Source organism: Diceros bicornis, chromosome 7 (genome assembly GCF_020826845.1).
Source record: "Diceros bicornis minor isolate mBicDic1 chromosome 7, mDicBic1.mat.cur, whole genome shotgun sequence".
Classification (NCBI taxonomy): Eukaryota; Metazoa; Chordata; class Mammalia; order Perissodactyla; family Rhinocerotidae; genus Diceros; species Diceros bicornis.
The window spans coordinates 18,348,435-18,370,933 of record NC_080746.1 but is presented as its reverse complement, the minus strand read 5'-3'; the positions used below and the strand labels follow the sequence as shown (position 1 = coordinate 18,370,933).

Sequence of the window (22,499 nt, the reverse complement as noted above, 5' to 3'; positions counted from 1 at the left end):
ACTTAGGTTGAGTTCTAATCGGAATAACAGTTGTTCATAAAAATGTTGCTTATCTGGAGACTTAACTTTTTACTTGTCACCGAAACCAAATTATCTCTGTTAGAAATTCTCTAAGTGAAATAGAAATTAGGCATCTAATAATATCTTTCCCCTCTGCTAAAAAATTACCCAAGACATAGAAGAATTTTTAAATATGGAAAAGCAGACAACTAGAATAGCAAATTAAAGGGTAGATGGGGTCCCACCTCCCAGAAGTAACTATTGTTAACATTTAAACATGGCTATCCCTCCAGAGATAGCATGTGGTCCCCAAATTACACCAAGGTTTCATCTCTAAATATGCTTCATAACACAAATGTCTGTCCGTTGGAATTGCATATGTGATCCTAACACAATTATGCTTACGAAATACATATCTCGTCCACAACAGATACCTTTATTGTTTTGGTATCTCTTAATAATATCAAAACCAGTATTTGTAAATGAAATATACTATATACTTAATAAAAATATAAAGAATATCAGCTATTTGCTAGTGTCCAAGAGAAGTGTGGCAGTTGTTACTATACCCCATTCCTTTAATGAGAAAAGCCAATCATTTTAGAAAGCCTTTCACCGTCTATGCCAGCAGACTTATGTCAATGTTGTTTTTACAAAATAGAAAGAAATAAGAAATGCTCATTAATAGCATGAGACTGAGTAAAACAAAGCAGCTAACGAGGGTATTACTCCATACTTTCACTGTAACAACACAAAAGAGAGTTCTGTGTTAGGGTTTTACTAACATTCCTTTTAAATTTTTATGAGGTACCTGTGAGAATATGAGCCTACAGAACCCAGGTACTCCATTACCTATAAACAAAAATGGGATCCTAGTTGGAGTTATGCAGTCCAAGGTTCAAATCTTGTCACACTAGCTATGTGACCTTGGGTGTGGTATTTAAATTCTCTGAGCCTAGGCTTACTTACCTTAAGATGATGCTAGTAATTCCTGCTGCATGTGGTCATCATGACCATGAGATGAAATAATGCATCTAGCATATCTGTGTCCATACAGAACATGGAAAATAGTCAATAGTTTGGTGGCTTGCTTTTTTCTTAATCTGTCATGAACACTTTCCATATGGATAGGTCTGTACCTGCCTCATTTTAATGGCTATCTAATGCTAATTTCTGTCCAGTCTTTAATATAACTCACCCTTGCGCAGCCTCTGGCAGAGTTATTCTCGGGCACAGACGTTTCTTGAGTACTGTGCCGTTTCCTGTTGGCTGCACTCTTCACTGCCCTGATACCTTTGATCCTACAGGTGTTAACGGTTTGAGGATGCTGGGGATTCTCCACGATGCAGTTGTGTTCCTGATTGAGCAGCTCTCTGGTGCCAAGCACTGTAGGAATTACAAATTCCGTTTCCACAAACCAGAGGAGGCCAACGAACCCCCGCTGAACCCTCATGGCTCAGCCAGGGCTGAAGTCCACCTTAGGCAAGTTCCATTCTTTTCCGTAAGCAGTTTTGGGTCCCGATTTTATTATCTAATGATAAAATTATTTTCCCACATACCTTTGAGATTTCTACTGTTAAGGCTGTCCTTCACTGCTTCGATTAAAGCATTTCTCTAAATATATTCTAATCTTTTGGCTCCAGGAAGTCAGCATTTGACATGTTTAACTTCCTGGCTTCTAAACATCGGCAGCCTCCTGAATACAACCCCAATGATGAGGAAGAGGAGGAGGTACAGCTGAAGTCAGCTCGGTAAGTCTTGAGTGGAGAGGGGGCATTAGAAATACTCCTTGCTTCCCTCTACTCCAGCTCTTCGGGGCACTGTGTAGTTTTGCTTGGATCAGAATTTCCTGGATAACTTCCTGTTGAAGTAACAGTAGTTCGCTAGCAAAGTGAGAGCAAATGTTATAGAGGAGAAATTCAAATAACTGTAAGATGTATATTTTATTTTCTTTAACCATAATATACTCTGTCAGCTTTGAATGTACCACCATAGTTATCGTGGTCAGAAAGTACTATATATATTAAAATAGGCCTAATTGTATAAGGCACTTGCTATGCTTGGCATTGAACAAAGAGAATAGTGTATTCATATTTTCTGGGAACTTTCGAATCCAAGACTCAAAACTGATTATTTCCTGAAGAGAATTCATTAATAATATACCTTGTCTCCTTAGGAGGGCAACTAGTATGGATCTGCCAATGCCCATGCGTTTCCGGCACTTAAAAAAGACTTCTAAGGAGGCAGTTGGAGTCTACAGGTATGGCTAAAATTCTAGAAAGAATTATAGAAAGCAAATGAAGTTTTGCAAAATCGAAGTAGACCAAATGCTGGAGTGACCTCCCTCATTCAGTAAGTGAAGTTTTAATAGATATTATTAATTGAACCTGATGTCCTAGGATCTTGTAACTCCTTGTTTTCAACAAGGAATTGAACACAATAAGCATTAAAATATTGCTAATTCTAGTGGGCTGCAGAATGGAGAATCCTTGGCCATTTGTTAGAACAATTAATATGCTCAAATCAGGTGGGTCCAGATTCTTTTTTTGTTTTTTTTCCCCACATCTGTCCTGGGGACTAACAGACTAGATTTTATTCATGTCTTCACACAGTTTACCTTGTTTTCAAAATTTGTGGCTGATCTCTTCTCCATCTTTATATGCTAGGTCTCCCATTCATGGCCGGGGTCTTTTTTGTAAGAGAAACATTGATGCAGGTGAGATGGTGATCGAGTATGCTGGCAATGTCATCCGTTCCATCCAGACTGACAAGCGAGAGAAGTATTATGACAGCAAGGTGAGACTCACACTTTCACTCTCCCAGTTCTTTTGTTTTGTTGTAGAAAGGAGCCATCAACTATAAATATGATCTCTAGATCAAAAAAGAAATAGTGTCAGCCATAAAAACAAGACAAAATTGTGCCGTTTGCAACAACATGGATGGACCTTGAGGGCATTATGTTAGGTGAAATCAGCCAGACAGAGAAAGACAAACGCTGTATGATTTCACTCATATGTGGAAGATAAACACACGGATAAGGAGAACAAATTAGTGGTTACCAGAGGGGAAGGGGGAAGGGGGAGGGTGAAAGGGGTCAAGGGACACATACATATGCTGACAGATAGAAACTAAACTATTGGTGGTGAGCACGATGCAGTCTTTACAGAAACTGATATATAATAATGTATACCTGAAATTTACACAATGTTATAAGCCAATATGACCTCAATAAAATGATGTAAAAAAAAAAAGAAATAGTGTATTTTATCAAAGATTTTTTTTTTTTTTTACATTTTAACATCTCTGAAATTTGTGTTGGGCCCAGTAAAAGTTCAGCATCCACTCTAAAGATTAGTACACAAAGATACTCTTCAAAGCTTTGTCTGAGTGGATCCCAGGATCAAAAGCACACAGCAGGGCTAGCCCCGGGGCGTAGCAGTTAAGTTCATGCCCTCCACTTCAGCAGCCCCGGGGTTCGCTGGTTCGGATCCTGGGCGTGGACCTACGCGCTGCTCATCAAGCCATGCTGAGGTGGCGTCCCACATACAGCAACTAGAAGGATGTACAACTATGACATACAACTATCTGCTGGGGCTTTGGGGAGAAAAAAGGAAAAAAGGAGGAAGATTGGCAACAGATGTTAGCTCAGGGCCAATCTTCCACAAAAAAAAAAAAAAGCCACAAGGAGCTACCATCTCACACCTGTTAGAATGACTATTAAAAAAAAAAAAGCACACAGCAACACAATTTTTAGGTTTCTCTTTGCTGTGGAGACATTAAGAAACCTCTGGTCTAGTGCCTATAATGTAAGAATTCATCATGGAAGTATCTTGAAAGATGGGAGAAATCTGGAGATTTTACTAGCAGAAACTCTGTTTGTTGGCAGCTGTATCACATCAGAAAAAGGTTAGGGAATGTCCCCAAACCTGAGCCGTAATAACAAGTTCTTCTCCTTTCTCCTTCACGTATAGGGCATTGGTTGCTACATGTTCCGCATTGACGACTCCGAGGTGGTGGATGCCACCATGCATGGAAACGCTGCACGCTTCATCAATCACTCCTGTGAGCCTAACTGCTACTCTCGGGTCATCAATATTGATGGGCAGAAGCACATTGTCATCTTTGCCATGCGCAAGATCTACCGAGGGGAAGAACTCACTTACGACTATAAGTTCCCCATTGAGGATGCCAGCAACAAGCTACCCTGCAACTGTGGCGCCAAGAAATGCCGGAAGTTCCTAAACTAAAGCTGCTCTTCTCCCCCAGTGTTGGCGTACTAGGACCCAGGGCCATCCAAAGCAATGCTGAAGGCCTTTGCCAGCAGCTCGGAGTTCCAGGATTGAGTGGGCACAGTTGAGGAGCCTCCATGATGGCTGAGCTCCTGTATGTCCCATATTCACATATACATGTGATCATAGTCCTGGAGGGAGAGAGGAGGTCTCAAAGAAAAGATCCACGATGGGCTTTCTACTGGGGCCATTCTGATTGTATGCCATTAAAAAGTGGGAAACGGGGTCCCTAGCAGACTTGCCTGGAAGGAGCCTATAGAGGGCTAGTTATGTTGGGAGACTGGGCCTGAGCATCTCCTCAGAGAGAAGTTGCCATCCTCGCCTTGGCCCTTGCCCAAGCACTATAAGCGAGGGGTCAGGCAAAGCCCCGAACATAGGGTTGGTTGGATACCTGAGAGTTGGCCAGCCGGGCCCAGCCTGTAGCCATCTGTTGAACAAACAGAGAAGATCTGGCGGTTTTCCCTACTATCCTCCCCCTTGAGAGTTCACTTCTGGTTGGGAGACAGGATTCTTAGCACCTTTGGTGTCAAAAGGTTGTCTTGGGGTTGTGCCAATTAATTACCAAACATTGAGCCTGTGGGCTTTAAGTGGGAGTGTTATCCCCATGAGCCTTATCTCAGCCAGTTACCTTTCTTGACAATAGGAGCAGCTTCCCTCTCATTCCTTCTCTTCACTCCACTCTCTTCATTTCCCCTTTCTTCATCCCACTGCTTTCCCATTCTTTCTGGGTGGTAGGGGAGAGTGACTCCCTGCTCAAGGACACTCCCTATTGGGCATAGTCTTTGCCTACAAAACGTTCCCTGAGCCTGTAAGCACTGCCAGTGGGGAAGTGGACAGGAGCCATTGGCCATAACCAGACAGAATTTGGAGAAGTTTTCATAGCGCTCCACTGAGAGTTTTAAAGAAATATATGTAGCATGATTTTTTACAAGAGGAAAAAAGATTATTTAAATAGGATTTGAATCATGCAACAACCAGAATATCACAACCAGGATGACCCCTGGTCCCCATTCTTAGGACATGCTCACTTTATTTTCCCCTTGTTAAGACATAGGAAGACTTAATTTTTAAATGGTCAGTGTCCAGTTGAAGGCAGAACACTAATCAGATTTCAAGGCCCAAAACTTGGGGACTAGACCACCTAGTATTGAGGGAACTCTGCCACCTGTGCAAAATCCATTGATAAAGTAAATTAAATGACACTACTGCCCTGATTACTCCTTAGGATGTGGTCAAAACAGCATCAAATGTTTCTTCTCTTCCTTTCCCCAAGACAGTGTCCTGAACCTGTTAAATTAAGTCATTGGATTTTACTCTGTTCTGTTTACAGTTTACTATTTAAGGTTTTATAAATGTAAATATATTTTGTATATTTTTCTATGAGAAGCACTTCATAGGGAGAAGCACTTATGACGAGGCTATTTTTTAAACCGCGGTATTATCCTAATTTAAAAGAAGATCGGTTTTTAATAATTTTTTATTTTCATAGGATGAAGTTAAAGAAAATATTCAGCTGTACACACAAAGTCTGGTTTTTCCTGCCCAACTTCCCCCTGGAAGGTGTACTTTTTGTTGTTTAATGTGTAGCTTGTTTGTGCCCTGTTGACATAAACGTTTCCTGGGTTTGCTCTTTGACAATAAATGGAAAAGGAAGGTCACCCAGCTCCATTGGGCCACTCCCCTCCTTCCCATATTGAAGCTCCTCAGAAGGCTGTAGTAGTATCTGACACAGCAGTTTTCCTCTTCTTTCCTGTGCTGTCTCTCTCCTTTCTGGCACTCGCTCAGAGTGGTGAGAAGTGGTAAGCTACATTTCCCTCATCTTTCCTACTTCAGAGTTAGCAACCAAGTTGAATGGCAACCTGACATTTTCCATCACCATCTGCCTCATAGGTCACCTCGCTCCCTTTTCCTCTGCCCACCAAGTCCTCATACCTGCAAAGAACCCGTGGATCCCCCTGTGCCCTCTTTTGGGGCAGCCCGTTGAAACTGAAGCACAGTCTGACCACTCACAATGAAGCAAATTTTTCTCTGCCTCTGTCAGCCACAAGGTTTCAGAGCAGTGTAGTCCAGTAGAGGGTGGGGCACCCTTTTCTCACCACAAGAAGCCCATTCCTATGGAAGTCTAGCAAAGCAATATGACTCAGCCCAGTGCCCTCTGCCCCAGGACTCATGGCTCTGCTGTGCCTTCCATCCTGGGCTCCCTATTCTTCCATAAGCGTAAGAACTTTGGTGGCTTTGCTGGAACAGTTTTACTGTCATGCAGGGAGCCCTGTATTGCGGCCAGGATGGCAGCGACTTCCTTGTCATCATGGAGAAGTGCCAGCAGAGGACTGGGGAAAAGCACTCTACCCAGACCTCACCTCCCTACTTCCTCTTGCCCATGAACAAGATACAGTGGCCCTAGGGGTTCCACTCGTGTCTGGTTTCCTTTATTATTGCACTGTGTGAGGTTTTTTTTGTAAATCCTTTTGTTCCTTTTTTTTTTTTTTTTTTTTAAGAAAAAAACCTTAAGCTGCATTTGTTACTGAAATGATTAATGCACTGATGGGTCATGAATTCACCTTGAGAAAGACCCAAAGGCCAGTCAGGGGGTGGGGGAAACTCAGCTAAATAGACCTAGTTACTGCCCTGCTAGGCCATGCTGTACTGTGAGCCCCCTCCTCATTCTCTTTCTACCAATCCCCAACCCTGAGGCCAGGGGAGGAACCCACATCTTTCCTTCTGCCAGCCGCAGATGGTTTGCCTTGCCTTTCCACTCCCTAATTGTCACCCACAGAAATGAGTAATTGCTCTTATAGCTTAACCTTGAGTCCATTGCCAAAATTCAGCATACCTGCCAGCAACTTGAGGAATAAGCTAAGGTTTCCCTACAAGAGGGAAAGAAGGCAAAAAACGGCATAGCTATCTCCCAAACACCTCTGAGTTTGTTTTCAAAGTGACCAAGGGAATCTCCACACAAAAGTGCAGACTGAGGAACTGTGGTGGGTCGTTCCCAAGAATCCCCCAAGGGGCATCCCCAATCCCTAAGGAGTAACAACTGCAAACCTGGTCAGTTCTCAGTGAGAAAGCCAGCTCACTTACAGCTTTGCTGCTAGAACCTGTTGTGGCTGCATTTCCTGGTGGCCAGTGACAACTGTGTAACCAGAATAGCTGCATGGCGCTGACCCTTTGGCCGGCACTTGGTCTCTTGGCTCCCTCTGTTACCGTCCACCACCTCCAGCACAGCCCCTCCTGTTTTTAGACCAATAACAAGAATTAAGGGGGAAGCTCTGGCAGCTATTTATGTTTTCAACGAGACTCCTTTGCCGGGATCCAGTCCACCACCCCGCTTGCCTCTGTGAAGCCTCCCGGCCAATGCAGTGAGCACCATGCAGCTCCCTTGATTTAAAAAAAATACAAAAAAAAAAAAAAAAAAAAAAATCTTTTAATGAATGTATCTTTCTAAAGGACTGACGTTCAATCAAATATCTGAAAATACTAAAGGTCAAAACCTTGTCAGATGTTAACTTCTAAGTTTGATTTGAGATTTTTTTAAATAGAAATCAAGTTTTGGTTTTTTGGGTTTTTTGTTTTTTTAAAAGGAAAAGCGGGTCATTGCAAAGGGCTGGGTGTAATTTTGTGTTTCATTTCCTTCATTTTCAAGCAATACAAGGTTATTGAGCAGATGGTTTTGTGCCGAATCATGAATACCAGTCAAGTCTCACACTCTGAAAACTTGCAACTTTTTTGTTTTGGTTTTCAAATAAGTATAAATATGATATATATAGGAACTAATATAGTAATGCACCATGTAACAAAGCCTAGTTCAGTCCATGGCTTTTAATTCTCTTAACACTATAGATAAGGATTGTGTTACAGTTGCTAGTAGTGGCAGGAAAATGTCAGTCTGGCACTCCTCTGATCCCCTGAAATGGGGGGAACCCAAACCATAAAGGGATGGTAAGACAGTCCCTCCTTAGGATCAGAGGGAGATGCAGAAACGGTGTCACCTGGATTTTTTCTGCCCATGAATGTTGCCAGTCAGTACCTGTACTCCTTGTTTCTCTATTTTTGGTTATGAATGTTGGGGTTACCACCTGCATTTAGGGGAATATTGTGTTCTGTGCTTTCCTGGTATCTTGTTCCGAGGTACTCTAGTTCTGTCTTTCAACCAAGAAAATAGACTTGTGGTGTTTCTTTTATTGAACTTTTAACAATCTCTTTAGTAAATACAGGTAGTTGAATAATTGTTTCAAAAGCTCAACAGATGACAAGCTTCTTTTCTAGAAATAAGACATTTCTTGACAACTTTATCATGTATAACAGATCTTTTGGGTTTTTTTTCCTTGTGTTCTTCCAAGCTTCTGGTTAGAGAAAAAGAGAAAAAAAAAAAAAAAAAGGAAAAAATGTGTCTAAAGTCCATCAGTGTTAACTCCCTGTGACAGGGATGAAGGAAAATACTTTAATAGTTCAAAAAATAATAATGCTGAAAGCTCTCTACGAAAGACTGAATGTAAAAGTAAAAAGTGTACATAGTTGTAAAAAAAAAAAGGAGTTTTTAAACATGTTTATTTTCTATGCACTTTTTTTTATTTAAGTGATAGTTTAATTAATAAACATGTCAAGTTTATTGCTGCACATGGTTGAGCTCTCTTTTGGCTTTGGCTGGGGTGGAGAAATGGGGGACTGGAGTGGCCTGTGACCTGATTACAAAGTACCTTCCACAGTCCCTTCTTTTAAGGTGAAATCAGTAAATCATTCCTCACTACCTGCCTTCAGGCGCCACGCCACACTGGCTCTCTTATCACCGATAGGCTTGATGCCTTACTCATCAGTGGTGTATGTTCAGGACAAAAGTAATTCTGGATATGAGGAAGAAGTCAAGAGGATAAAGGAATAGTTCTTTTACCTCCTATGTATCCCTCCTCCTTTATCCATGGGCGGTCAAGCAGTGGCTTTGAAGGATTTTCTCCCAATCTATGAATATAATAAAATGAAAGCATTTCAGGGAGAACCTGGACCCTCTCTTGCTCCACTCCACCTTAAGGCTGAAATTGGATTTATTTACTCTGTTTCTCCTAGGACTGAGGTGGGGGTGGGGAGGCAGTTGAGAAATATTTATAAAGGTTCTGCCAAGCCAAGGTCCCTAACCCCAGGCCAAAGGGGGTTGAGTTTACACTACAGCCAAAGAATGGAAGACACTCCTCCTCAGGGGGGATGGTCCTCAAACAGAACCGCCTCCCTCTAGATCTGCTGGCTGTGAGGCCCAGCCCCCACCCCTCCTTCCTCCCTCTGATCCTGAGTCACCTTTTCGGATTTTGGAGTTGAGCACCATGGGGACTCCAAATGATCAGGCAGTGTTGCAGGCCATATTCAACCCTGACACCCCATTTGGAGACGTTGTTGGGTTAGACCTAGGAGAGGAAGCACAGAAGGAAGAAGCAGATGAAGGTGAGTATTTGACCTTGGAGTATAGTTCTCCACGTTGGCTGGCTGGTCTGCTGGCCTCCCTGGGGTGGCAAAGGGAGGTGGTCTTACAAGGCCCCTTGTTCCACGACCCTTGGATGATGATTGAGATTGGAATCAGAGAGGCCGGCTGATCCTTAGTGCACTGATGGGGGTTTGGCAACGGCCACCGCCAAGAGGAGAAAGCCAGGGTTTGTCTTAATCCTTCAGCCCTCACACCTCTGAACTTACCTCACCACTTAATTCACCCCATGATCCAAGCTTAACTGTTTGGGAAGGGGGGATGTTAAACTCTCACATCTTTGTCATAACAGAGTATATCACCCTACACAGAATGGAAGACAGAAACAGGGCAGGGGGTGGCTCAGCTGAATGATTCCAACTTAAACATGCAGAACCTAAGCAAGCATTCAGTGTCACACACCGTTACAAGCCAAGCACTGAGCTAATTCTTCCACAGAGTGAGTGCATTCATTGGCTTTTCCATCGGTCCCTAATGGGGACTCGTGTCCCCATCAGAAGTTTTTGATGCCCTTTGCTTCTAAAGGAGTGAAGCCTAAGCCTTACTGAAACTTCACGCTAAAAAGCTGAGGGATGTATCGGAAGTGATTTCTTTTTCTTTTTTTTTTTTTTGTGAGGAAGATCAGCCCTGTGCTAACATCTGCCAATCCTCTTTTTTTTTTTTTGTTTTTTTGCTGAGGAAGACTGGCCCTGGGCTAACATCTGTGCCCATCTTCCTCCACTTTATATGGGATGCCACCACAGCATGGCTTGCCAAGCGGTGCGTCAGTGTGCACCCGGGATCTGAACTGGCGAACCCTGGGCCACCGCAGCGGAGCATGTGCACTTAACCACTTGTGCCACCCGGCGGGACCCTGGAAGTGATTTTCATGACCTGGATACTTCATGGTGGCCTTCATGTGGGAGGCAGTGTAGTAGAATAAAATGGGGCAGACTAAGGAGCCAGAAAGATCTGGGTTCAAATCTAAGCTGTGCAATTTATGGGCTGTGTGACCTGAGCAAGTCACTTAGCTACAGGCTGAGGGGTTTGGGCTTCATTCTCTTGGCAATGGGGAGCCAACCAAGGACCTTTCCCAGGTCCCTTTGGAACTTAGGCAGTGTTAGCTCTCAGCCTTGGTGACCTCAGCTCTCCCTGCCCCAAACACTGCATCAGACTCCTGCTGTGACTCACACTCCAGCCTCATCAGCTCTGGCTCAAGTCCCAGGTTTCCAAAGCCTGAGGTGGCTTTTGCTTCTTGCTCCCAACTGCACACCTGTCCCTTCCTGGCTTCCTCCCTGGCACAGACGGAGTTTTCCCTCGAGCACAGCTGGAGCAGTCCAAGGCCCTGGAGCTGCAGGGGGTGATGGCAGCAGAGGCTGGCGACCTCAGCACAGCCCTGGAGAGGTTTGGCCAAGCCATCAACCTGCTGCCTGAGAGGGCCTCAGCCTACAACAACCGAGCCCAAGCCCTGCGACTCCAGGGAGATGTGGCAGGTGAGAGGAGACGCCCTGGAGCCTCTGCAGAAGGGGCCCTGGAGTGCACAGACGAGAGACAAAGTGGCCATGGGGCTGGGGCATGGGGCCGGGGGGGACTCACTAAACCCCTCTGGAACCTATGTTCTGACCTATAAGACATATATGATGGGCCCTGCTAACCTCTTGGGGCTACGGTGAAAGTCAGAAGAGAATGCATTCCATTTATTTACTTAAACATTTACTGAGAACCTACTATTGTAGCAGTGGGCTAGATGTTGAGGACAAAGGATAAAAGATATACTTATAGCAATTACTAAATTAGTATGTGCCGGCACTAAGCACTTTACGTGTAAGATGTAGTAACTCATTTAATCCTTGCAACGACCCTACCAGGTATGTACCATTGTTGTCTCCACTTACAGATGAGGAAACTGAAGATGGGGGTTGGGATCTGACCAGTTGGCAGGGCTCCAGAGTGTGTGCTCTTAATCCCCACATGATACTCCTTCACAAAAAGCTCACAGTTGAGGGCGTAGGACAGACACATAATTATGATACCAGCATAAGGAGTTTGAGAGGGCTCAGCCTGGGATCTGTTCCTGAGGGGTGCGTTTTGAAGGATGAGGAGTTAGCTGGATGGAAGGGAGTCAGAGGGAGAAGGCACAGCCTGTAGAGGTCCAGAAGGCACGAACAGGTACAGGGAACTTCAGATCTCCAGGCTGGCTGGAGCAAGGAGTGGTGGAAGGATGGCAAATAGGGGCCAAATGGTGAAGAACTGGGAACGTTAGGCTGAGATGGGACTGTGTCTTGTAAACGTGGGGAATCACTAAAGGGTTTTAACTGAGGAGTGACTGGATCAAACCTGCTGCATGCAGGTTACTCTGGCTGGAGTGGGGACAATGGGACAGAGAAGATCATGCTGGGGACCAAAGAGCAGGCTGATGTGAAGGTGTAACCACAGAAACCTAGCTGGGAACTACTACACTGTTACCACTCATAGTGGTGGAGGTGCTCCCTGGGCCAGGAATGCCAGACCCAGGAGTTTGGACTCCATTCTAGGAACACTGTAGAGCCCCAAGAGCCCCTTTTCCAGGCTCATCTGCCACCTGGCTCTGGCCAGGTAGGGCCGTAGAGGTCGCTGGCGACAGCCTGCAGACCAAAACCCCAGATCAAAAGTGATTCTGCCTGGATGAGGCTTTCCATTCCTCCAGACCAGCTCCTCCAAAGGAAACCAAGAAATGCTATGATCAGAGGGCTTCTCACCCGTCTGGGTGGGATGGGGAGCATAGCCCCTGCTGGGTTCCAGGGACCAAAACACAGAGAGACAGGACAGGGAGGATCAGCCTTTCTCTAGGATGATGCTGGATCTCCCCAAGCACCCTGACAGCTCTTTAGAGAATACGAGCAAACCGAAGCAGAGCCCAGAAGAAATGCAGCTCGGTGCACCCTACAGTAGATGCCAGCTGGCTGCCTGAGCCTGAGTTCAGAGTTCTGATGAAATCCAAATACTTTACGAGGATGATAAAAATAAAAATGGCTCCAAATGGTCTCTAGCTCCAAGACCTCCTCCAAAGAAAATCAGATACAAAATAATTATCATGGAGATAAAGAATGAGGAAACACAGGCAGTCAAGAAAACAGGTGAGAGAGAAGCTATTTTAAAGCACACAATGGAAACGAGGAGAGAAAAGCCTTCAAAAGGAAAAGAAAGAGAAACGGATTTTATCGTATTGGTAAGAAATGGTTGTCAGTTCATTATAATTTTTTTTGAGTCTAGGATTCATAATCACCTGCTGCATGGCGGATGCTTAATAACGTATGTGTGGAATAAACTGCCTGCTATATGCCGGGCAACGGGCCAAATTCATGAACATAGTGACCTTGGAAATCCTCCTAGCAACCTTCCGGTTTTGGTGTATTAGATGGTGGAAAATAATAGGGACAAGGTGAAACCTGGCTCTGCCACTAAACTGGCTGTGTAGCCCAGGGCAAGTCTTGCCCACTCTTCTAGTCTTCATCTATGTGATGGGACTAACAATACCTACCTCTAGGATCAAGTGCAGGCGGGGTGTATATGACTGAGCCCCAGGGCCCCAATTCTGACCCCGGATGAGTGCCTGCCGAAGCTCTGACCCCGGCCCGCCCATCCCACAGGCGCCCTGGAGGACCTGGAGCGCGCCCTGGAGCTGAGCCGAGGCCGGGGCCGCGCCGCCCGCCAGGGCTTCGTGCAGCGCGGGCTCTTGGCGCGACTGCAGGGCCGCGACGACGACGCCCGCAGGGACTTCGAGCGGGCGGCGCGGCTGGGCAGCCCCTTCGCGCGGCGCCAGCTGGTGCTGCTCAACCCCTACGCCGCACTGTGCAACCGCATGCTGGCCGACATGATGGCGCAGCTGCGCGGGCCCGCACCCGGCGCCGAGCCGGCCCGCGGGCGACGGGAGGGGGGGGCCGCCAACCAATAAAGCTGCCAGCTCGTACCGAGTCCCGCCTGTGTCTGCGTCCAGCGCCGTCCCCGCAAGCGGAGGGCACTCCGGCGTCCCCTGCGTGGGAGGCCGGCTGCGCGCGCCGGGATGGCGGGGGTGGGGGAGGCCTGGGAGAGGAGCTGCCGCCCACCTGCCCGGGGGGAGGGGCCCGCCGGCCGTGGTCGGGCATTGATTGGCCCTGACTGGCGCAGCCCCGGCCCCTGCGGCGGACTGCGGTGCTCGTCAGACCTGAGCAGTTGCTCCGGCGGCGCTCGGGGAGGGAGCCAGGTGAGACGCCCGGGAAGGCGGGGCCGGGGCCGGGATGCTTCGCGACCCCCGCCTTTCGGCTCCATCTCCGCCTGAACAACCAGAAGGATGGGAAAGGGGGTTTAGGGCGCGAGATGGCAGGGGGAATGGGGAAGGAGAGAGACGGAGTCGGGAGAAGGACCGACCCTTTGGAGGAGGGGCATGTGTACCCAGTGTGTGTGTGTGTGTGTGTGTGTACGCGCGCGCGCGCGCCTGCTGCATGCTGCACGATTGCTCGTTTTTTTTGTATGTGAGGGTGTGTACCTGTTTGTCCCCTGGAGTCGGCGCTCAGTTCCGCGCCCGCAGGGTGTACAGGTACGTGTTGGGTGGGCTTGGCTGTTTGCGTCCTTGCCTTCACCACTGTGGGTCAGTCTACATTTGTGTTTCCGTGCAAAGTTCATTTTTGTTTCTGCAGAGTAAATTCCTGGAGGAATTACTAAGCTTGCCTGTTGTCACCTGGCTAACATCGACGCCCGCCCCCTTCTCTCCGCAGCCTGGGGCCCAGGCCAGGGCCACCATGGTGCTGCCTCCAGGCCCAGCTACCCTCCCGCACACACTGCTGCTCCTGCCAGCCCTTCTGAGCTCAGGTACCCCCCTGTTCATCCCTTGGCCAAGCATTTCCGGGTCAAGTTCCCCCTTTCCGCTCCTTGCTTGCACCTTCGGTTTGGGTACCCACTTCAGGCCCCAGGCACCAGACCTGGGTTCCCCTCACCCACCTACCCAAGGTCTTGCCAGTCCCTGGTGAGAGAACTCAGGTGCTCTGTCTCTTGGCCTGCTGCCCCTCTGTAACTGGACCCCTTCCTGGTCAGAGAACAGTACTAACCCATCCCCAGCCGTCCAGAGAACCTCCTGCTGTGTTCCAGGTTGGGGGGAGTTGGAGCCACAAATTGATGGTCAGACCTGGGCCGAGCGGGCACTGCGGGAGAATGAACGCCACGCCTTCACCTGCCAGGTGGCGGGAGGGCCTGGTACCCCCCGATTGGCCTGGTACCTGGATGGACAGCTGCAGGAGTCCAGCACCTCCAGACTGCTCAGCGTGGACGGGGAGGCCTTCTCTGGAGGCACCAGCACCTTCACTGTCACTGCCCAGCGGGCCCAGCATGAGCTCAACTGCTCCCTGCAGGACCCGGGCAGGGGCCGGTCAGCCAACGCCTCCGTCATCCTCAATGTGCAATGTGAGTGCCCCTCAGGTGGACAGGGAGAGGCCCCGGGGGCCACCAGGCAGGTGGTCCCATAGGACATTTAACAAACACTTAAGCACTTTGCAAATATTAACTCACTTTATCCTCACAATAACCCTATGAGGTAATTAGTATTGTTATCTGCATTTTACAAACGAGAAAACTTAGGTACAGAGTGGTTAAGCAAACTGCCCGAGGTCATACAGCTGGTAAGTAGCAGAGCCAGGATTCAAATCGGGTTATTTTGGCCCTAGTGTTTATACTCTTAATCATGACGAAATGCTGGCTCCCTGGCAGACCCAGCCATCCTGCTTCCCAGTGCCCCCTCAAGGAGAGGTCCAGGCCCCTGGCTCCCTTCTGGGTTTGGGAAGAAAGGGCAAGGAGTTGAGGGGCTGTGGTGAGAGCACATTGGTCTCTGCTTTGCACCAGTTAAGCCGGAGATTGCCCAGGTCGGGGCCAAGTACCAGGAAGCTCAGGGCTCGGGCCTCCTGGTTGTCCTTTTTGCCCTGGTGCGTGCCAACCCACCTGCCAATGTGACCTGGATCGACCAGGATGGGCCAGTGACTGTCAACACCTCCGACTTCCTGGTGTTGGATGCCCAGAACTACCCCTGGCTTACCAACCACACTGTGCAGCTGCAGCTCCACAGCCTGGCGCACAACCTCTCTGTGGTAGCCACCAACGACGTGGGTGTCACCAGTGCCTCACTTCCGGGCCCAGGTGAGCACTGGCAGCAATGGCCCAGCAAAGCCTGAGGTGGGTATGGGATCTCTGTACAGAAATGGGAGACTTGGTGCCCTTGAGTGAGTCTTGTTAATGAGCTGACCCAGCCACCTGGGCAAGGACGACAGAGTCCTACCTGTGGCATCTCCGAGTTGGGGGCCCTGCCCACTTGGAACCTAACCAGAGGACAACCTACAGGGCTCCTGGCCACCCGGGTGGAAGTGCCACTGCTGGGCATCGTTGTGGCTGGAGGGCTTGCCCTGGGCACCCTGGTGGGATTCAGCACCTTGGTGGCTTGCCTGGTCTGCAGGAAAGAGAAGAAGACCAAAGGTAGGCCAAAACGGTGGAGGGCTGAGGGTGAGGGAGATGAGGTTGGGGTGAGCAGCAAAGGCTGTGAGTGGAGCTGGGCAGAACAAGTGGTCTCTGACAAGTGACGGAACAGGTCTTCCCAGGAATGGCCATGGGTAAGACCACATGCATCCCAGGGCACAGGGCCTGGTCCCAGAGCCAGGGCTGGGCTTTTGAGAGACCCCTGGCCTGAGAGTCCTGGGTCTGAAAGGGCACAGGGGCAGAGCCCAGAGTGGGTGGTACATTGAAACCGGTGACGTGGTTTCTTTCTCCTCAGGCCCTTCCCGGCGCCCATCTCTGATCTCTAGGTAACTCTTCCTGGGGCTGGGTGGATGGGCTGAACTGATATGAGCATGGAGACAGTTGGAAACCTGGGGTTTCTGGTTGTTCTGGAACGGGCCGCAAAGCAGGAATCTGTGCCTGCTGGAGCCAGGGTGTATCCCAGGCTTTTTCTGCCCTGTAGTGACTCCAACAACCTGAAACTCAACAATGTGCGCCTACCACGGGAGAACATGTCCCTCCCCTCCAACCTGCAGCTCAACGACCTCACTCCAGACACCAGAGGTACATCCAGATCCTCTGTTTGTTTCTGCATTATCTTCAGAGGTGCTTCTGAAAAAAGAGAGACCCTGGTACTTAGGAGGGGCTGGGCCCCATCAGTCATACTCCTTGTCCTGGGCACCATGCACTTTGTCACCCAACAGGAAAACCAGCAGACGGCCAGATGGCTCAGAACAACAGCCGACCAGAGCTTTTGGACCCAGAGCCTGGTGGCCTCCTCACCAGCCGAGGTACTGGGAAAGGGGCCTGCTGCCCTCCTCCTCTGCTCCCCAGCCTTTTGCTTATGCAAAAGGCCTCTGATTCCCTGGGGCGGAGAAAGGTCTCCCAACTTCCAAGGAATGAAGGTTACCGAGACTCTTGGGCATCTTTGACCCTGCAGGTTTCATCCGTCTCCCAATGCTGAGCTACATCTATCGAGTGTCCAGTGTGAGCAGTGATGAGATCTGGCTCTGAGCTGAGGGCGAGATGAGGGTACTCTCTTGGCCCCTGGGCCTCTCCTCCTTCTCCTCCAAGACATCCTCTGTCTGGCCACGTTGTCAACGTGAAGAGGTCATGCCACTGCCACTTTTACCTGCCCTCCTGGCTGGAGTGCCCTCTGTGTCATCCACATGCTGCGTTTCACTGGGATCTGACCCTCAGGGGGACAGGTATCCTTGGCAAGGCTGCCAGCTGGCTCTAAGCCCCTTGTTCTCAGGTTGGGGGCTTGCATGTCATGCCTGTGTCCAGACAGATGGAGCTCTTTGTCCAGAGGTCATCCAGCATCTAAGTGTGGCATGGCCCTGTTGGCTTGGACCCACTCTGTGCCCCACACCAGTATCCTTTGCACCGTGTACAGCGGGCATGGGGGCATGCCTGGTTGGGGGACAGAGGGCCCTGCACGTCTTGGATTTCCTTCCCATGCTATGCTGCTTTGTTCCTTCAGGGAAAATTTAGGACCCTGCTGGCTGTATAGAACCAAACTGCCCTTTGCATAGGAACCAACCCCTGGCTCAGGGGCATTGGCCAAGCACAAACTAGTCCCTTTTGCTGCATACCTCTCTGCCCTTCTCTGTCCCCTCTGCCCCACCTCCTCTTGGGCATCATAGGTTACACACTGGACCGTCTCCACTTCTTCACCTGGCACTAGACTTCCCCACTGGCCTGGCCCCTGGAGTTGCCAGCGCCTGGTGTTAGCACAAGTCAGGAAGAAAAGAGGGAGGTGAGAAGTCCAGTGGCATCCAGGACAGCATGTGGCTATTTTCTTACAGTGTTAGCACTTTAAGCACATCCCCTGGGGAGGGGGTGAGTGAGGGCCTCAGGGCCCGCTGTGTGGCTTCCCCAAGTCTGGCCTTCCTCTGATTCACTGTGAGTGCCCTGAGCCCTCGGAGTTGACAGTTTCCCTCTCAATATGTCTCCCCCACGATGGGACCCCACCCCTAACCATCCCCTGACTGCCCATCAGCAGAAAGCCGCTCTGCGTGTCCTACCCTCTGTTCTTTAGGGCACGGTCATAGTGGCACATAATTCATCAATGCCAGAAGCTTTAGGGGGACATGGAGAAAGAGGGAGACCACATACCCCCAAACAACCTAAGAACTCTTTGAAAAACAACGTGGAAATGATGGCAAATTAATATAGTGCAGAGTATATTTTTCCCTTGTTGATATCTTGTTTTGTAATTTTTATCATGTTTCTGCCTAGGACAGTGCTGAGCACACAATCAATTCAATAAACTTGACAGTGAATGTTACATGTCTGCTTCACTTCTTCAAATATTTTTTTTTTTGGTGAGGAAGATCAGCCCTGAGCTAACATCTGCCAATCCTTCCTCTTTTTTTTTTTTTTTTTGGTTGTTGATGAAGACTGGCCCTGGGCTAACATCCGTGCCTATCTTCCCCCACTTTATATGGGATGCCGTCGCAGCATGGCTTGACGAGCAGTGTGTAAGTGTGCGCCTGGGATCCGAACCTGTGAACCCCAGGCCGCCGCAGCGGAGCGCGCACACTTAACCTCTTGTGCCACCAGGCTGGCCCCTGAATATGGTTTTTAAATGAAATCTTTAAATCACACAGTAGAGCAAGTATAGCAAACACCTGCATGCCCACCACTCAAGTCTTTTGAATCTTAACATTTTACCTTATTTGCTTCAGATCTTTTATTTTTAAAAATAAATAATATTTCTTTATTACACTGTTCCCAGTGGCGGGGATGACACTTCCTATTTCAGGAGTGCTGGAGGAGGGAGCATAGCTGTACCCAGCGTCTGAGTCTCACTTGGTCTATACCACTTGGGAGACTCTCCCCCTCTCAAGATTGGCTAAGCCACGCTGGGCCCCTTGCCCTGAGTCGGGGTACAGAAGGCTCAGGCTACGCTGTGATTTTCCAAAAAAATTTTCTGGGGGATCATGAGGGAGAAAAAGAAATGGGCTAAGTTTCTTAAGGGCAGATTTATATTCCACCTTTTTCTAGCAACAGATGGGCTTGGCTTGCATAGAGCTGGGTTTTCAGCCACATCCTTTCCTCACCTCGTTCAGTCTTTTCCTCCATGGGCGTGGCTAAGGCTGCCCCGTCTCCTGGGAGGAGCTTAGTTCTGGCCTCTGCTGATTTCGCACGTAAGCTCTTCCATGGCTGCAGGACTTTAGGAGCCTGGGTGCCTCGCCGTCAGTTCTGATGGCTCGTCCACTGTGCCCTTTCAGAGCTCCTGGAGCCCCTTCCTGATGGTTCCTTGGCAAGGCTACAAGCGCTGCGCTCCTCTCAGCTGCACTCAAGGTCTTACTTTAGCAGAAAGGTTTGCTCTTCTTGGGAAGTATCCCATTCTTGCAGGTGTTTGCTGAGGGGTGGACTTTCAAACTAGTGTGCCAATTCTCCATACACATCCCTTAGATCAGAGACTCCTTGTTCCCTTGTTGAGTCACAGACCCCTTGGAGCATGTGATGAAAGTTAAAAACTTGTGAGAAAGTGCAGATGAAGAAACCCCTGCTCATTATGCAAATCAAAGCCCATCAAATTAGAACATGGATGAACCTTGAAAACATGCTAAATGAAAGAAGCTAAATCCAAAAGACCACATACATGACTCCATTTATATGAAATGTCCAGAATTGGCAAATCTACAGAGATTGTAGGTTAGTGGTTGCCGGGGACCGGGGGGAGGGAAGAGTGGGGAATGACGAATAATGAATATGGGATTTCTTTTTGCGTTTAAAAAGTGTTCTGGAATTAGTGGTAATCAATGCACAACTTTATGAATAGACAAAATCCATTGAATTGCACACTTTACAAGGGTAAACTTTATATGAATTATATCTCAATAAAGCTCTAGTTTAAAAAATCATAAATGGTAATTTGATTTGTACATTTCACTGTATATAAGTTTCACCTGACAAAAGAAGCATAAATAAATGTTGAACTGCAGTTAATTATATGCATGCTAAAGTGTTTAGGGATGAAGTACGTTGATGTCTGCAACTTACTTTGAGATGTATCAAAAAACAAGATGGATTGATGAATGGGTAGAGGAATGGATATACGAGAAAGCAAATTTAACAAAATGTTAATTGTAGGATTTAGCTGATGGGTATATAGGGTTCACTGTACAATTCTTCCAAAATTATTTTATTTGACAATTTTCATAATAAAATATTGGGAGGGGATCCCTGATCTAGTTCCTTCTCTAATAGGTCTGAAATCTTTTTGGTCTTTCTAAGGATCATGGAATTTTCAAGCATTGCTAATGCCCCTGACATGACAGTTCTCTTTTCTGGGAAAGAACATCAATTTTTAACACACTTCAGTCACCTAATCTTTAATCTTTACCCTCCAATGAAGATTGGAGGCAGGTGGCTTGTTCCTTCGAGCTTGAATGTACAGCAGTCCAACATTTGGGTAGGCACAACTCAGGTTGCATTTTTCCACCTAGACTATGCTTTACTGAATTCCTCCAGACACAATAGACTGTTTAATAAGGACTTGTAAAAACTGATGTTCAACTTTGTGCATTGCTGCTGGGAATGTAAAATGGTGCAGCCACTGTGGAAGACAGTTGGCAGTTCCTCAAAAAGTTAAACATAGAATGACCATGTGATCCAGCAATTCCACTTCTAGGTTTATTCCCCAAAGAATTGAAAGCAGGGACTCAAACGGTTATTTGTACATCAATATTAAGAGCAGCATTATTTGCAATAGCCAAAAGGTACAAACAACCCAAATGCCCATTAACAGGTAAATGGATAAAGAAAATGTGGTCTATATATGCAGTGGAATATTATTCAGCCTTTTAAAAAGGAAGGAAATTCTGACACATGCTACAACATGGATGAACCTTGACAGCATTATGCTAAGTGAAATAAACCAGATACAAAAGGACAAATTTTTTATGATTCCACTTATGTGGTACCTAGAATAGGAAAAATCATACAGACAGAAAATGGAAGTTACTAGGAGAGGTGAGGACAAGAGTTATTTTTTAATGAGTACACAGTTTCAATTTGGGATGATGAAAAAGTTCTGAAGCTGGATAATGGTGATGGTTGCATAACAATGAATATGCTTAATGCCACTGAATTGTACACTTAAAAATGGTAAATTTCATGTTATGTAAAATATAATTTTTTATTTTTTAATTTTAATTACTGATTCAATCTCTTTACTAGTTATAGGTCTTTCAAATTTTCTACTTCTTCAGTCTTGGTAGGTTTTGTGTTTCTAGGAATTTGCCCATTTCATCTAGGTTATCTAATTTGTTGGCATACAATCGTTCCTAGTACTCTCTCATCCTTTTTATTTCTGTAGAGTTGGTAGTGATGTCCTCACTTTCATTTCTGATTTTCGTCGTTTTAATTTTCTCTTTTTTTCTTAGACAATTTGGCTAAATGCTTTTCAATTTTGTTAATCTTTTCAAAGACCCAACTTTTGGTTTTGTTGATTTTCTCTCTTGTTTTTCTATTCTCTATTTCATTTATCTCTGCTCTAATCTTTATCATTTCCTTCCTTTGGCTAGCTTTGGGTTTAGCTTGTTCTTCTTTTTCAAGTTTATCAAGGTTGTAAAGTTAGATTGTTTACTTGAGATCTTTCTTCTTAAATCTATTGAGACTTCATTTGTGACCTAATATATGTTCTATCCTGGAGAATGCCCCATGTGCACTTGAGAAGAATATGCATGCTGTTGTGATTGGGTAGAGTGTTCTGTTTATGTCTGTTAGATCTAGTTGGTTTATTGTGCTGTTCAAGTCCTCTATTTCCTCACTTATCTTCTGTCTGGTTGTTCTATTCATTATTTATAGTGGGGTATTGATGTGTCCAGCTTTTATTGTAGAACTGTTTCTCCCTTAAATTCTGTCAACATTTGCTTTATATATTCTGAGGGTCTGTTATTAGGTGTGTAAATGTTTATAATCATTATATCTTCTTGCTGTATTGCATGTTCTTTTCGTAAATCTCCTATTCTTTTTTTTTCCTCCCAGGAGGCAGAAACATGGGTGTTAATTTAAATAGAACTATGCATTCTATATACTCTTCTGTATGTCTAATACATTTTACAATATTTCTAAATAGGCTTAAATGCCCATGAAACTATGTGTGTGGCCAGTCCTGGGGTTTGGGGAGGGGTGGAGTAGGAAAGACTTTTAGTATTGTTTGGCTATTTAAACCACATGCATGGATTACTTTGATAAAATAGAACTTCTGTGCTAGACACTGGGCATACAAAGATGTTTAAGTGGAGGCTCTTGCC

General features: G+C 46.8%; 3 protein-coding genes and 1 long non-coding RNA gene across 19 annotated transcripts in view; 3 read left to right on the top strand and 1 right to left on the bottom strand.

Moving 5' to 3' along the window:
• The window catches only part of KMT2A (lysine methyltransferase 2A), an 81,741-nt gene extending 72,835 nt beyond the window's left edge, over positions 1-8,906 (top strand). For 4 of the 7 annotated variants that reach the window (XM_058545091.1, XM_058545090.1, XM_058545089.1 and 1 more), the window contains 5 exons: positions 1,308-1,486; positions 1,648-1,751; positions 2,177-2,260; positions 2,667-2,796; positions 3,972-8,906. In XM_058545091.1, the coding sequence (XP_058401074.1) occupies positions 1,308-1,486; positions 1,648-1,751; positions 2,177-2,260; positions 2,667-2,796; positions 3,972-4,247 (773 nt within the window). In that variant the 3' untranslated portion in view covers positions 4,248-8,906. Of the gene's footprint in view, positions 1-1,307; positions 1,487-1,643; positions 1,752-2,176; positions 2,261-2,666; positions 2,797-3,971 lie in introns of all 7 variants that reach the window. The other 3 variants (XM_058545092.1, XM_058545087.1, XM_058545086.1) reach the window with 1 other exon arrangement.
• Positions 8,581-13,775, bottom strand: LOC131408401 (uncharacterized). Its single transcript, XR_009220763.1, has 4 exons — positions 13,686-13,775; positions 9,576-9,682; positions 9,178-9,245; positions 8,581-8,632 (listed from the first exon to the last, which is right to left on the bottom strand). It is a non-coding gene; the product is annotated as an uncharacterized LOC131408401 (long non-coding RNA).
• On the top strand, positions 9,471-13,707 carry TTC36 (tetratricopeptide repeat domain 36). The gene is made up of 3 exons (XM_058545104.1): positions 9,471-9,719; positions 11,040-11,228; positions 13,365-13,707. The coding sequence occupies exons 1-3, from the start codon at positions 9,602-9,604 to the stop codon at positions 13,667-13,669; spliced, it is 612 nt and encodes a 203-aa protein (XP_058401087.1). The 5' UTR covers positions 9,471-9,601; the 3' UTR covers positions 13,670-13,707.
• Positions 13,718-18,034, top strand: TMEM25 (transmembrane protein 25). 10 transcript variants are annotated; one of them, XM_058545098.1, is made up of 9 exons: positions 13,723-13,957; positions 14,391-14,562; positions 14,839-15,150; positions 15,586-15,876; positions 16,078-16,209; positions 16,505-16,535; positions 16,764-16,791; positions 16,932-17,018; positions 17,168-18,034. In XM_058545098.1, the coding sequence occupies exons 1-9, from the start codon at positions 13,778-13,780 to the stop codon at positions 17,189-17,191; spliced, it is 1,257 nt and encodes a 418-aa protein (XP_058401081.1). In that variant the 5' UTR covers positions 13,723-13,777; the 3' UTR covers positions 17,192-18,034. The 10 variants fall into 10 exon arrangements, with proteins under 10 accessions (XP_058401084.1, XP_058401078.1, XP_058401076.1 ...); XM_058545096.1 differs by having other exon boundaries at positions 13,788-13,957; positions 16,691-16,791; XM_058545095.1 differs by having other exon boundaries at positions 13,720-13,957; positions 16,764-17,018.
• The last annotated feature ends 4,465 nt before the right edge of the window (positions 18,035-22,499 follow it).

Coding starts and splice junctions, on each gene's coding strand:
- TTC36 (XM_058545104.1), top strand. CDS start 9,602: ATGGGGACTCCAAATGATCAGGCAGTGTTGCAGGCCATATTCAACCCT. Junction 9,720..11,039: donor GAAGGAAGAAGCAGATGAAG/GTGAGTATTTGA, acceptor TCCCTGGCACAG/ACGGAGTTTTCCCTCGAGCA. Junction 11,229..13,364: donor ACTCCAGGGAGATGTGGCAG/GTGAGAGGAGAC, acceptor CCCATCCCACAG/GCGCCCTGGAGGACCTGGAG.
- TMEM25 (XM_058545093.1), top strand. CDS start 13,778: ATGGCGGGGGTGGGGGAGGCCTGGGAGAGGAGCTGCCGCCCACCTGCC. Junction 15,877..16,077: donor TGCCTCACTTCCGGGCCCAG/GTGAGCACTGGC, acceptor GACAACCTACAG/GGCTCCTGGCCACCCGGGTG. Junction 17,019..17,167: donor TGGCCTCCTCACCAGCCGAG/GTACTGGGAAAG, acceptor TTGACCCTGCAG/GTTTCATCCGTCTCCCAATG.